The sequence below is a fragment of the Dipodomys ordii genome, unplaced genomic scaffold, assembly GCF_000151885.1.
Source record: "Dipodomys ordii isolate 6190 unplaced genomic scaffold, Dord_2.0 Scaffold87, whole genome shotgun sequence".
Classification (NCBI taxonomy): Eukaryota; Metazoa; Chordata; class Mammalia; order Rodentia; family Heteromyidae; genus Dipodomys; species Dipodomys ordii.
The window spans coordinates 3498201-3511663 of NW_012267303.1; the positions used below are offsets into that span (position 1 = coordinate 3498201).

At 58.8% G+C, this 13463-nt stretch overlaps 1 protein-coding gene across 2 annotated transcripts in view; it reads left to right on the top strand.

The window, feature by feature from the left end:
• Positions 1–8534, top strand: part of Trabd (TraB domain containing) — a 14387-nt gene extending 5853 nt beyond the window's left edge. Inside the window, exons 3-11 of one of the 2 annotated variants that reach the window (XM_013025769.1) lie at positions 4209–4273; positions 4517–4595; positions 5003–5169; positions 5538–5678; positions 7121–7231; positions 7326–7465; positions 7705–7877; positions 7957–8068; positions 8169–8534. In XM_013025769.1, the coding sequence (XP_012881223.1) occupies positions 4244–4273; positions 4517–4595; positions 5003–5169; positions 5538–5678; positions 7121–7231; positions 7326–7465; positions 7705–7877; positions 7957–8068; positions 8169–8346 (1131 nt within the window). In that variant the 5' untranslated portion in view covers positions 4209–4243 and the 3' untranslated portion in view covers positions 8347–8534. Of the gene's footprint in view, positions 1–4208; positions 4280–4516; positions 4596–5002; positions 5170–5537; positions 5679–7120; positions 7232–7325; positions 7466–7704; positions 7878–7956; positions 8069–8168 lie in introns of those variants that run through there. The other variant, XM_013025768.1, reaches the window with a different exon arrangement.
• Positions 8535–13463: the final 4929 nt, after the last annotated feature.

The window sequence follows — 13463 nt, forward strand, 5'->3', positions numbered from 1 at the left end:
GGCGGCGGGGAGGCCTCCGCGCCCCGCTCCGCCAGCCGGCTCCGAGCATCTCCGGCCGGACGGAGAGCTCCGGGGCAGCAGCGCCCGGGCCTGTCCGCTCCGCGACCCCTGACCTGCTCAGCAGGCAGTGACCCCTTCTAGAGACTTCCCCTGGTGCCAGTCCGCGCTGGGAGCCAGGTTGGGGGGAGACGGCTTCCGATGGACGAGGGCGCAGCGCCCAGGCGGGGACTTAACCACGGACGTTTGCGTTTCCGCGCAGTTCTGGAGGCTGGAAGCTCGCCAGCTGATGGCTGCTGGTGAGGGCCCCGTCTGGCCACGTCCTCAGTGGCCTCTCTGGGTGTCCTAGCAGACACCCAGCCTGAGCCTCTCAGGTCTGCGCCCCTCAGTGCTGTGTGAATTTGGGCAGGACACAATTCCGTGTATGGAACTAGACCCACTAGAGGGAAAGCCACGGCCTGGGTGGGTTACAGGTTTGGTCTGACTCGCTCTGGTCACGCACTGCAGGGCCCAGAGCCCTGGGGTGGACAGCACATTTCAAATGTAAACAGCCCCATCCACCCCCTAGCCGCTGCATGCCTCTGCCTCCTTGGGGACCCTGCCACGAATGGGTCCTTCTCCATCTTCTCTCACGTGCCACTGCTGCTGAGAATCTGAGGTCTGAGACCTGTTCTTTCAGAAGTTCGGATGCCGGGAGCCCTGCTGCGAACCGCGGCTCAGCACGTGGGAATGGGCCGCATGCTTGCCAGCAAGCCTGTTTGGAAACATTGCCCAGGCTACTCCACAGGGAGAGCTGGTTGGGGGCTGATCCGACTGAGGTCTGGGCTGGGATTTTGGAAGGAGAGGAGACATTGGTCCACTCTGGGAGGCGGCAGCCTGATCTCCCTGAGCACTTGAATTTGTGGAGGATACTCAGGAAGCACAAAGTAGTTAGATGCTCCAGAGATGGAGGTCCGGTGTAGCTCCTGCCACCATTGGAGCAGGTGAATGGGACTATTAGTAACCTGCTTGAGATTACATCCAAGAGGAAGCAAACCAGAGCACCAGGAAGTGTGTGGATGTAATGCATCAGCTCTCAGAGTTAGTCAGCCTGGGCCCTCAGTAGCTCTCCTGCCTGACTCCCCCCACCCAAAGTCTTGGTTCTTGGTGATTGATCACAGGCCCAGGTTACGCACTGTGAAGGTCTTAGTGCTGCAGGTGCGTGGCCCAGCCATCACGAGGCTCAGGAGCACCTCTCACTGGCCACCACCACTGGTCTGGGCCTCTCCACAGCCGCTTTAGCCTTCCGGACTGCCTCTTTCCTCTCAGGCTTGGGCAGGCCCTGGGCAAGCTCCAGAGGGTGGGTCTGGCGGGCTAACCGCAGACCTTCAGCTGCTCAGATGGGAGGGCAGGGCAAGCTGAGGTTGCAACGTGGTCCCTTCCCATTGGCTGTCTGTGCTGCACCCACCCCCGCCTGCACAGGTTTTTTTTGTGTGTGTGTGTGTGTGTGTTTTTTTTTTTTAGTTTTCCTCTTGTGCTTTGGCAGCCTTGTGCTGCTTGTAAATAAGAATTGTTTGCTTCCCTGTGCTAAGCTGGACTGAGGATGACCCTCTCCCTTTCCCTGTGGAGCTGCTACCCAGGCCTGAGAAGATGACCCCCTGGCCAGAGCCGGGGTCTTATGAAGGGGGAGGCCAGCATGCCCTGTCTTAGAAGTCAAGCTTCCCAAAGCCTTCTGAACACCTGCCTGCTTGGGTTTCCTTTGAGAAACTTAATCTAAGAATTAGGAGGCCCCTGGGGTGATCCTCAAATGAGCCAGTGCCCATGGGTTTGGGGAGCCCTGGAGCCAGCGGTGGTCCTTCCCAGATGGCTGCCCTGAGAACCCTCAGGATAGGACAGTTTCCAGACTCAGGCGCCAGGTAGAGGGGAGCTTGTGGGATCGGTTTCCCCCACACCCTTGCCACAGCCTGAGGCTGTGTGGCTGGGAAGACTGCTTTTGAGGCTGGCTTGAGGTCTTAAATAATTAGGCCGCCCCACCTTGGGAACCCTGCTGCCCCTGACCAGTCCCTCTTCCAGAGGCCCAGCCACGCTCACCTGGCCTCCCCTCGGCTTGCTCAGCTCCCAGGTGTCTGGTTATGACTAGAGATGCCCAAGTCTCACTTGGGCACTGTGCTGAGTTCTACTGCAGATGAGGAAGTGAGCTCTGAGCAGCAGACTGATCGTCACATCTGAGACACGTCTGAGGGCCAGGACCTGCGTCTACCAGATGCCAAGGGGAAGAGGGCTTGAGAGAGCCCCAAGGCCATTTACTGCTTGGTTTCCCTTCATGGAAGCTCTGTGTCATTGGTAGGCAGAGTAAGCCAAGAGAGACCCAGGTTCTGTGTGGTGAAGCCCTTTGTGCAGGCACATCCTGAAGCAGCTCTGTGCAGGTCCCTCGTAGGAGAGCACAGCTGTGATGCATGCCCACACTTCAGAACAGAACCACCCAGCTTCACAGCTAAAGGCAAAGTGGAATATTCTACTTCTTTGTTTACCATGACATCAGTGGTCAAATTTCTCCATGTATAGATTTGTCATATATAGGAACTTTCTCAAGTCAAGGCCCCAACTCCACTCCTGTTGGTGACCAAGCCTGCATTTTCTCCCCTCGTACCCTCTTCCTGTGTCTGCTGAGTGTCCCTGCCCGGTTGTCAGACTCAGCTTCTCTGGCTCTGTGTGAGGCTTGCAGATTCTGGCCTGAATATTTTAAGAGCACTGCCAAGTAGCAGAGTGACTTTCTAGTAGGAGCCAGAGGTCCTGTGACCTCACTGAAGTCTAACCATGCTACTACCCTCTCCAGTCACACGGCCCTCTGATGGACAGACACTCCCTCTACCCACTCCGGTAGCTTGTCCCTTCTCTCTGTGCACTGGCATACAGGACTCCTGGCTCCTGGGGGATAGAAACCACAGTGCTGTGGGCCGGTCTTCTGTGGCACCACCCTAGCTCTATCAGGCTTTTGTTTGTGTTTTTTTGGTCAGTCCTGAGACTTGAACTCAGGGCCTGGGCGCTCTTCCTGGTCTGTTTTTGCTCAAGGTAGCACTCTGCCACTTGAGCCACAGTGACTTCTGGCTTTTTGGTAGTTTAGTCTCACAGACTTTCCTTCCCTGACTGGCTTTGAACCCAGATTCTCAGGTATCAGACTGCAGCGTGAGTCACCGGTGCCCGATATTTATTTTATTTATCAGTAATAGGCCTTGAACCTTGGATCTTGCCTCTAGCCCAGTATTTTCCTGGTTATTTGGCAACAGAATCTTGAGGACTTTTCTGCCTATGCTGGCTCCACTAGATCCTCTGATCCATGCCTCCTGAAAAGCCAGGTATTAATAGCGTGAGCCATTGGCACCTGGCTTTGTGTGTGTGTGTGTGTGTGTGTGTGCACATGCATGTGTGTGTGTGTACATGCATGTGTGTGTTTGCACACACCAGTCCTAGAGCTTGACCTCGGCCTGGATACTGTCCTTGAGCTACTTTTTGCTCAAGATTAGCACTCTACCACTTGAGCCATGGCTCCACTTCCAGTTCTTTCTGTTATGTGATACTGAGGAATCAAACCTGGGGCTTCATGCATGCTAGGCAAACACTACCACTAAGCCATATTCCCAACCCCCACTTCCAGCTTTTTGGAGCTTAATTGGAGATGACGAGTCTCATGGACTTTCCTGCCTGGGTTGGCTTTGAACTGTGACCCTCACAGCTAAGCCTTTTGAGTGGCTGGGATCATAGGCATGAGCTCCCCGCATCCGCTTCCTTATCAGATTTCTGACTAGTCTCTTCCTTGTCAAAGGCCTTGCTTCTTTCCAGTTGGGATATGTCTTGGCTCCTAAGGACACTAAGCTGTGTGCTTTCCCCTGTCCCACCTTCTGTTTTACTGACATCTGTGTGTTGCCATCATTACCGAAGGGGCTTCAGAATGCAGTGTCCCTGCTCCTGATTTCTTGCAGTATGGGGATGAGTTAGGGCATGCTCTGTGTGCCAGGGACTTTGCCTATGTGTCTGTCCTCATTCCTGGAGGTTACTAGTCTCCCCAGCCAGAAAAGACCCTGTGCCTTGGCAGCATGCTCCAGGAGTCCGTCAGTGGTGCTGGGACCAAGGCCAAGGTCCTGTGCTTTAGGACTGGCTTGGCCCCATCGCTTCCCAGTGGGACCTGAGCCCAGCCTTGGGCCCCAGGTGAGCACTCTGTACTGTCTCCTCAGGCATCCTCGGTCCTTCGGGAAACTTCCAGCCAGCCATGGAAGGGGAAGAGCGGCCACCTCAGGAGGTGAGGGTAGGCTGGGAGCACCTTCAGGCCTGGGGCTTCCCAGCAATGCCACCACACAGCTGGGGGGCAGGGCGGGGCTGGGATGCTACCAGCCCTGTTGTGCTGCCCGAGGCCCCTCCTCCTGCTTCTCTGAGGAGAGCAGGATGTGGTCAGGAAATTCTCCGGGGGAAGACCTGAGAGTAGCTTGAGCTGGTTAAGTGGGGGTAGGGGGCTGCAAAGACATCTACTCTCTCTCTCCTGCAGGCCAACACAGAATCCATCATGACTTCAGGGACTTCAGAGGCAGAGTCCAGGGTACTTTCTGGAGACCCCCAGAACCTGTGTATGTCTTCCTTCGGGTCTGCTGGACCCATGGGGTGGGGTGGGGTGGGACATGCTGTGAGTAGCACTGGTCTGTGCAGGCAGAGGGTTCTGAGCGTACATTAGTAGCAGGACCATCTCACTGTACCCGCTGAACCTATGTGAAGCTTGTCCCCTAAGACCCTCCCTAAACCCAGGCTTACTTGGAACTGAGCCATTACGGGGACACCCGGTCGTACAGCTCTGCCAGGTGTTCCCCTGGGATAGCCTGTGTGAAATGGGGCAGAGTGCAGGCCTGAGCTCCTCTGGGCCAGCCGCACACGCCCCACAAGGCTCCATTCCCATTCCATCCTCCTGTGATCCTGAGGACCCACGGGGCCTGCTCCCTGGAATGACGTCTGAGCTCATCATGGCTTTTACTCTCTACAGCTGATACAGATGCCTTCAACCTGCTCTTGGAGATGAAGCTCAAGCGGCGACGCGAACGGCCCAATCTGCCACGGACTGTGACCCAGCTTGTGGCTGAGGATGGGAGCAGGGTGTATGTGGTGGGCACGGCCCACTTCAGTGATGACAGCAAGCGGGATGTTGTGAAGGTAGGCCCCAGGTCCTTGGGTCTCCACTCTTTCCCCGGCCTGCACCCAGGCCTGCTGTGCTGCACATGGGGACACAGGCATGACAAGCCACCTGTGCCTGGACCACACAATGGTCAATCCCAGCTCCAGGCTCCTCTGGGAATGAAGAGTGGCTAATTCCTGCCTCCAGCGGGAAACCCTGTGCCTTTTCATTTTAACAACTAGGCTTACAGCTTCCTCTAGTTGCTTTAAGAGTTGAATCATCAGCGTAGCACTAGTGGTTAGTACTGGGATTGTTCCAACATGGCCACGGCTACCTGGGGGTGGGGCTGCCGGTGCAGTGTGGAGGCTGGCAGACTGTCCATCCTGGGTGTAACCTGCGCCCACAGACCATCCGGGAGGTGCAGCCTGACGTGGTGGTTGTGGAGCTCTGCCAGTACCGGGTGTCCATGCTGAAGATGGACGAGAGGACGCTGTTGCGTGAAGCCAAGGAGGTCAGCCTGGAAAAGCTGCAGCAGGCTGTGAGGCAGGTGCGCACATGGAGCTCAGGTTTGCATGAGGTGTGGGGCTGTACTTCCTGCTCCTTGTAACCACAGACACAATGGGTCCACTGTGGACAGAAGAGCAGCAGCAGCTGCTGTCATGGGAGGTGACTCCTCGCAGCGTGTTCCTATAGCCTCTTCAGCCTTCTCAGAGGACGCTAGCCATTTCTCACTCCCACTACAGACCAACAACTGGGACCAGGGCTCCCTGGGCCGACTCACTTTTGACTTGAAATCTCCCAGGCAAGGGAGATTATCACAGACTTGAACAGGCCATCCTGTAGTCTAGCCAGGGGCCATCAGCACCAGTCCCATTCCTAGAGCAGAGGGTCTGGGTCCACAAGGAGTCAGACCCAGTCAGGCTACATGCTCACACTGTCAGCAGGAAGAGGCTGGCACCAGCCACCCTTGCCTCCACCAAGGGAGTTTCAGATGGCACTTCATCTTCCACACTACCTCACTTGGCCTCACGCCAGGCGTAGCCCACACCCCAGGCCCGCTGCGCTCCAGTGTCCACAGCTTCTAACAGGGTGCGGCCATGCGGGCATGGTTGACCTCACTGCAGTCCCTGGTATCAGCCAGATCTGCACCACCTGGCCCAGGGTCCCTGTTTTAAGTCCTTTTGGGGGGCAGGAGGGGAGGGGGGACGTCAGTCTTGGGGCTTGAACTCAGGGCTTGGGCACTGTCCCTGAGCTTTTTCACTCAAGGCTAGCACTCTACCACTTTGAGCCACAGCACTTACAGTTCCCAAGGCTAGCTTTGAACTGTGATCTTCAAATCTCAGCCTCCTGAGTAGCTAGGGTTACAGGTGTGAGCCACTGGCATTTGGTCCTGTTTAAGTCCTAGAGTCAGGTTGGACTGTCTAGTATGACCTGAACCTAGGTAAGCAAGGACTCTGGTGCAGTAGACTATCTCCAGGCTCGGGGCACCTGCTGGGCCAAAGGCCGCACCTCTCGGGACATGTGCATAGGCTATGGAGTCTACGTGGCAGCTAAAGAGGTCCTTCCCTGGGGCTAGGGCCTACACTTCAGCCTCTGAGCCTGTGAGGGTGGGCACCAGCCTGCACCTCGTCCAGCAGCTCTGTGGGACCCAGGCACCTGTGCTGTGATCACTGAGTATGGCTGCTGGGCATGACAGACACTTAGGCTCTGTGAGACGCCGGGGTCTGGCTTGTTTGCTTGAGGTGCTCTTTTCAACAACTCCAACTTTCCTATAAAGAACAGACTCCTCCCTCTTCCAGAAAATCTCTTTGAGATGTGACTGAGGCTGAGATGCTCTGTTCTGGTTTGAACTCTGTGCCAGGGTGGCCTGTCCTTGTGTGTGGAAGGGTCATGAGGACAGCTGGGGCCTGGCTAGCTGGCTGCCCCGTGTCCTGGTGCCATTCTGCCTCCCTGCCTTGCCCAGGGCTCATGTGGCTTCTCTCCCTGCAGAACGGGCTCATGTCAGGGCTCATGCAGATGCTGCTGCTAAAGGTGTCCGCCCACATCACTGAGCAGCTGGGCATGGCCCCCGGTGGCGAGTTCAGAGAAGCCTTCAAGGAGGTGGGCACTGGGCACAGGCTGGGGGCTGTGTGGATGCAGTGGCCCGGCTAGAGCACCCAGGCCCCACAAGGCCTAACACCAGCCCCTGCTCCAGGCCAGCAAGGTGCCGTTCTGCAAGTTCCACCTGGGCGACCGGCCCATCCCCGTCACCTTCAAGAGAGCCATTGCTGCCCTCTCCTTCTGGCAGAAAGTCAAGCTGGCTTGGGGCCTCTGCTTCCTGTCAGACCCAATCAGGTAGAGTAAGCCCCTGGCCCACACATGGCACCTTCCACAGCTGCTCCCTCCTCACCTGCTCACACAAGGACCTTCCCTGCCCCCCTGCCCCTGAGCCCCAGACACGCAGTGCTGTGTCCCTGCCCTTGTCAGCTTTGCCAGCTTCTCAGAGCTCACAAGTTAGCAGTGCACCTTCTGCCCGTCCCCGCGGGCTGGCGGTGCGCCCTCTCCACAGCTAGCAGCATGCCTTCTGTCCCCAGCAAGGATGATGTGGAACGCTGCAAGCAGAAAGACCTGCTAGAGCAGATGATGGCTGAGATGATTGGCGAATTCCCTGACCTGCACCGCACCATCGTCTCAGAGCGGGACATCTACCTGACCTACATGCTTCGGCAGGCTGCCCGGCGCCTCGAGCTGCCCGGCGCCTCTGACGGTGACAGGCAGGCCTGGTGGGGGCCCCCTGGGATCCGTGGTTCCCGTGTCAGCCACAGCTCACTCCCTCCTCCCCACAGCTGAGCCCAGGAAGTGCGTCCCTTCTGTGGTCGTTGGTGTCGTGGGCATGGGCCACGTGCCCGGCATCGAGAAGAACTGGAGTGCTGACCTCAGCATCCAGGAGATCATGACGTGGGTACCCCCTCCCGCCCCCACCTGCTCGTGGCGTTGACCCGCACACGGGGGCTGCGGGGCTGTGCCACAGCCCCACCCAGGCCTCCTCCTCCTGCAGTGTCCCGCCGCCATCCCTCTCGGGCAGAGTGTCCCGGCTGGCCATGAAGGCCGCCTTCTTCGGACTGCTGGGCTACGGCCTGTACTGGATGGGCCGCCGAACCGTGAGTCTGCTCCTGTCACTGCCCGCTGCACAGTTCTGCCTCCAGAGAGCCTCGGGGCCCCGGCCAGGCCAGTAGGAGGGCCGTGCACGAGTGACACACCGAGGGACCTGTGGCTGCTCCCTCACCTCAGCCGCGGCTCCTGCGGAGCCAGCGCCCCCGCCCGGGGACTCCCGGGCAGACATAGCCAAGCCACCCCCCATGGGGGTCCAGGCCAGGCCTTGCCTGTCCTCTTCATCCCCAGCCTGAATAAAGGATTATTTAACCATCTGTGTTCAGGCTTCCCAGAAACCCACACACACACACTTCAGGGGCCATCCGTGGGCATCACTGGGTCCATGCACCCAGTGGCCTGGCCCTAAGGGGACAGGGCTGGGGGAGGCGCTGAGGTGAGAGCCGCCACTCCAGCTCCTGCCGTGGCCGGGCAGGTTTCTGCTGTACCTACCTCACCATGCTTTGTGCTCCACCAGCAAGCGCTGCTGGCCTTGAGTGGGGCTTAGCCATGGGCTTGTGGGCCAGTAAGTGTGGGATCTGGGTGCCCACGCTGCTCCTGACTGGGCTGGCCCGTGGGGCGTGCCAACCGCATCTCTGCCTGCCCGCGGAGATCCTGTGTTTTCGCTTTTTTAAATGTCTGCACGTTTCTACTCAGGTACTTTTAACTTCAGTGAAAAGGAAAGCTGGAACCAGTGTCAGGAAATATGAGCCTTCAATCCAGTTGTCTTTTGTGTGTGTCCAGCTGGGCAAGGCTACAGCCCGCTGTGGTACCAAGCTCGCCCTGTCGACTGCCCAGCAGCCCAGCACAGGGTAGGCTGCTGGCCCGGCTGCCTTCCTTGGTGACAGGAGGAGTTGGAGCCCGCTGTCCACACACCCAGGCGTGGGGACATCCAGGCCACCCTGGTCCTTGTAGTGGTGCTAGTAGACAGACGCCCCCGTACGCTGGAGCCATGGCTGGGCACTGAGGCAGCACCCGCACAGCCCTCCAGGGCCAAGGTTACTGGGCTGGCTTGTATGGCTGTCACTCAGTTAGAGAGCCTTGTGAACGGGCTGGCTGTGCTGTGTGCCTCTGCCTCACATGCTGTCGTGCCCTAGATATGGAAATAAAATATAATTTTGGACGCTCCTGTTTGTGAAGTGTGTGGGGGTTTCTCCAGGCCCAGGATGCCCTCAGCCCCGACCCCCCCCACCACACACACACACAAGGGGACCTGGAGATGGGTGGGGAGGCTGGGTGTGCAGGGTTCTGTCATTGGGCATGGGGGGGGCCCTTTCTCACGTCTTTCCTCCCACCCCCAGAAAGCACAGCTGTTTGCTCTGCCCTGGTCCTTGCTGGTTTCTTTCCTGGGAAATTGGCTCAGTTCACTCAATGGTGCAGCCCTGACAGCCAGTGGGAATGATTGGCAACAGGACCTGGAGAGTCCAGAGGTCTGAGCTCCAGGGCTGGGCAGCTGCTCCTAACTTGGTGGCTAGCAGGCCGGGGGGTGCTGCTGGGGCCCCAGGTGTGGCCAGGTAGGGCATCCTCCAACTTGTCAACCATAGATAGCACCCAGCAAGACTTCCCACTCCCCTAAAACCCACCTGAACTGGTACCCAGGAATTCTGGGTGTGGGTCAGGGCACCCTGGAAGCAGATTGGTCTAGGCCTGTCTATCTAGGGCTGTCACTGGTAGACCAGGGCAGGGCACACACAGCTGGGGGCCACTGCTGCTTCAGAAAGAGGCAGACTGGGAATGCGGCTTGGTGGGGAGCACTCACCTAGGACCCACGCCTCAGTACCATGTACACAGAAAAAGCCCGAAAGGGCACGGTGGCTCTTGTGGTAGAACGCTAGCCTTGAACAAAGCAGCTCAGGGACAGCACCCAGACTCTGAGTTCAAGCCCCAGGACTGGCAAAAAAAAAAAAAAATGGCAGATGTCCTGAAGCAGGGAGGCGTGAGGGTCGTGAGCGGTCAGCTCAGCTGGATCTATTGCAGCCTTGCCTGGCTCCTGCAGGAAAGGGCTGCTCTCACATCTGGGTGGATAAGCCTATGGCCCACTGTGGTCGTCCACCAGCCAGCCAGAGGGGCAAGCATGCTGTTCCAGATGAGCAGCCCATCTATGCACTGCCCCAAAGCCTGACACCATGACCCGGGAGCAGCTGGTTGGCCAGAGACAGGGAAGACCAAGTTCTGCTCTGCCAATGGGGCTCCTGCCAACGCCCCCTCCAAGGGCCCAGTGCTGTCTCGCAGGAAGTGTGGGTAGAGGCCCTGCCCCCGCAGCACCCCATGCTTCTGTGCATTTCCCTTTCCAAAAACTGTACTTCTATTGCAATACCTGTTTCTGTTACGCTGATAGAAAGCCAATACAAAGCACTTGGGAACACGATGTCAGAGGCACTTGAGTGTGCCAGTACTCCTGACTGTCCTCTGCCCTGCCGTGTGTCTGCGCTGAAGGGTGGGGCTGGGCTGGGATGAAGAGGGGAGGATGCAGGGAGCGGCACTGGTAGGAGTACAGAAGGGCTTTCAAGACTTGGAAGGTAGGAGGGCTGAGCTGCCCAGGGGACACGGGGTCCGGTTCTTGTTCTGAACTCCAACTCTGATCCCCACACGAACACAGGGCAGAGACCAGAAGCAGGGAAATGTATTCTCTTGATGAGAATGAGCACGAACAGGGAGAGCTCTGGGGCCACAAAGGCGCTATTAGCCTGGGTTTCCACTCTCTGGAGCTGGACATCTCAAACTTGACCTCCCAACCTGACCTGCAGACTGAGCTGCTTATGGACAGCCTCGTGCCTTAGGCCTACTATGCTGGCATCCATGCTAGCAAGAAGACCAGTTCTACACACTCACCATAAGCCAGTATGCCAGGAATCCAGGTGAGTGGCTGGAGGCTCACCTGGCCAATACTATCCAGTGACAATCCAGTGCAAGCTGAGAGTAGGGCAGAGGGGGCGGGCAGAGGGGGGGGCAGAGGGGGCGGGCAAAGGCCCAGCCTACACTCTGGGAAGGACAGCTGCTCCTGAACAGCTCCTATTTGGGAGAGCCCCAGGGGGACAACAAGTGGGTTGCTGAACCTCCTCACGTAGGAGATAAATTCCAGCGCTCAGGCCATGCCCACAGCCAGGAGGGCTGTGCCTTCAGCATCCTGGACCAGAATTCAGGCTGGGTGCATAGGTTCCTCAAAGAATCCCTTGAATGCAGGCCCTGCTCATCACCGCCCACTGCCCAGCACGGGCTGGAGGAAGGCCTTGCGTCTGTCCACCAAGGCCTTGCCTCCACTGCTGTACCACAAGCCAGTCCCTGAGCAGTCTCAGCCACAAGTCCACACAGGGCATGGAGTCATCGCAGGCGAGCATGCTGTGCCTTCCCACAACCTGGATCCCAAAACCTAGTTGCTGCCCTGGGCCTGGGCTGTTGCAGCCTCACACGTTAAACAAGCCCAGTGACTACCAGACCCCATTACCACAAGAGAGGAATCACTCCACAGTCAGCTTCTGCTAAGGCCAGCGCAGCCCTGCTGTATTCAGGAGGGCCGCGTACTTTGTTCCTCAATGGTGTGGTGAGGCAAAGTCAATGGGCTCAAGGTAGCTGCTGCATTCTCCATTGCCCTGAACATTGGGGGGGGGGGTGCATGTGTGCCAGTCTTAGGCTTAAACTCAGGGCCTGGTCACTGTCCTTGAGCTTTTTTGCTCAAGGCTAGTGCTCTATTACTGGAGCCACAGCTCCATCTCTGGCTTTTTCGTGGTTAATTGGTGATAAGAGTCTCACAGACTTTCCTGCCCTGACTGGCTTTGAAACGCAGTCCTCAGATCTCAGCCTCTTGTGTAGCTATGGTTACAGGCGTAAGCCATGGCACCCGGTCCCCTGAACCTTGAGCACTTGTGTGTTGCCCTCAGGCTATAAGTGTGGTGAGGTCAGCCAGTAGATGATTCAGCCTGAGATTTGTGGACTCTCAATAACCCAGTCCTACCAGGACTCCAGGATGTTGATGAGACAGGAAGTCAGACTGAGGCCAGGGCCAGGGGTCAGAAAAGGTCAAGGCCTAGGAAGCGGGTGGAGTGATGCCAGGCTCTGGCTGGGCAGTTATGAAGGAGGATGCCAGAACCAGGGGCGGCGGCTCCGTAGCAGGCTGGGCAGCTCTGCTACTGGGTGCAGTAGAGAGCTCCCACCTGGCCAGTCATCTACCCTTCCATGTTGTCCCTGTTCCCACACTTCCCAACACCTTGCACCGAAGGCAGACAGCATTCACCACGGTTCCGCAGGCCCAAGTGACAGCGCTGGGTTAGTGCAGGTCTTAGCAGTCCACTGCGGCCCCAGGAAAGTGCTCCAGACACGGATGCCGGGTGCAGAGCCTGGGGGGTGGCTGGAACAGAGTGACAGCGACAGGAGGGAGTTGGTGCGTCCCTCCGGGGTCCCTAGGCCAACGCCAGGTCTCGGGTCTCACTCGGGAGCAGGGGAAGTGGGAAGCCAGAGGGAGGGCTCCTCCATCCTACCAAACTCGTCCTTCGGTGGCCTCGGGGCCGGCAGGCGCTGCTCGCGGCCAGAGCCCTGAGCACTGCCGGAGGAACCGGTGGCCAGCCGTGGCAGGGCCACGCGGAACAGGGAAGTAAAGGAGGTCCTTTCAGAGAGAACCGCGGTGCCGCTGGGGCGGCGGGGCTGCCGGCCTCGCCCGGGGCTCCGGCTGACTCGGATCGTCCCGGTGCAGAGACCTCGGTGGCCGGCTCCCGCCAGGAACCCAGACGTCCCAGGAACTCGTCAGGCGGGGCCCCAACGCCCCACGCCGTTCGTCTGAACAACGCCCGAGGGAGCCGGCTCAGACCCGCAGCACCGCGTGGGGCCGGGGCTGACCTGGGCTTCTCTCCTAGCTGGGGCCACCTCGGCGGCGGTGCCCTGGGGTCGTCATTCGGCACGTCAGCCCCCTCGAAGCAGTCCCGCCCGGCCCGTGCCAGCTGGCCAGAGCTTGGGAACCTGCAGGCCCCGGCGCAGGCGTCCGGCGGGCAGCGCAGCGTCCAGCATCTCCCGGCCCGCGGCGGTCGCGGCTCCGGAAGTGGACGTCTCAGCAACCAATCGGAGGCACGCCTCTGGGGCTGCAACCAATCAGAGACACGCCTCTGGGGCAGCAACCAATCAGCCACGCCTCCGGCGACCGGGGCGCGCACGGCCGCAATTGGGCCGGGATGCGCGGAAGGCGGGGCCTCCGGTCGGGGCAGCGGGGCTTCCG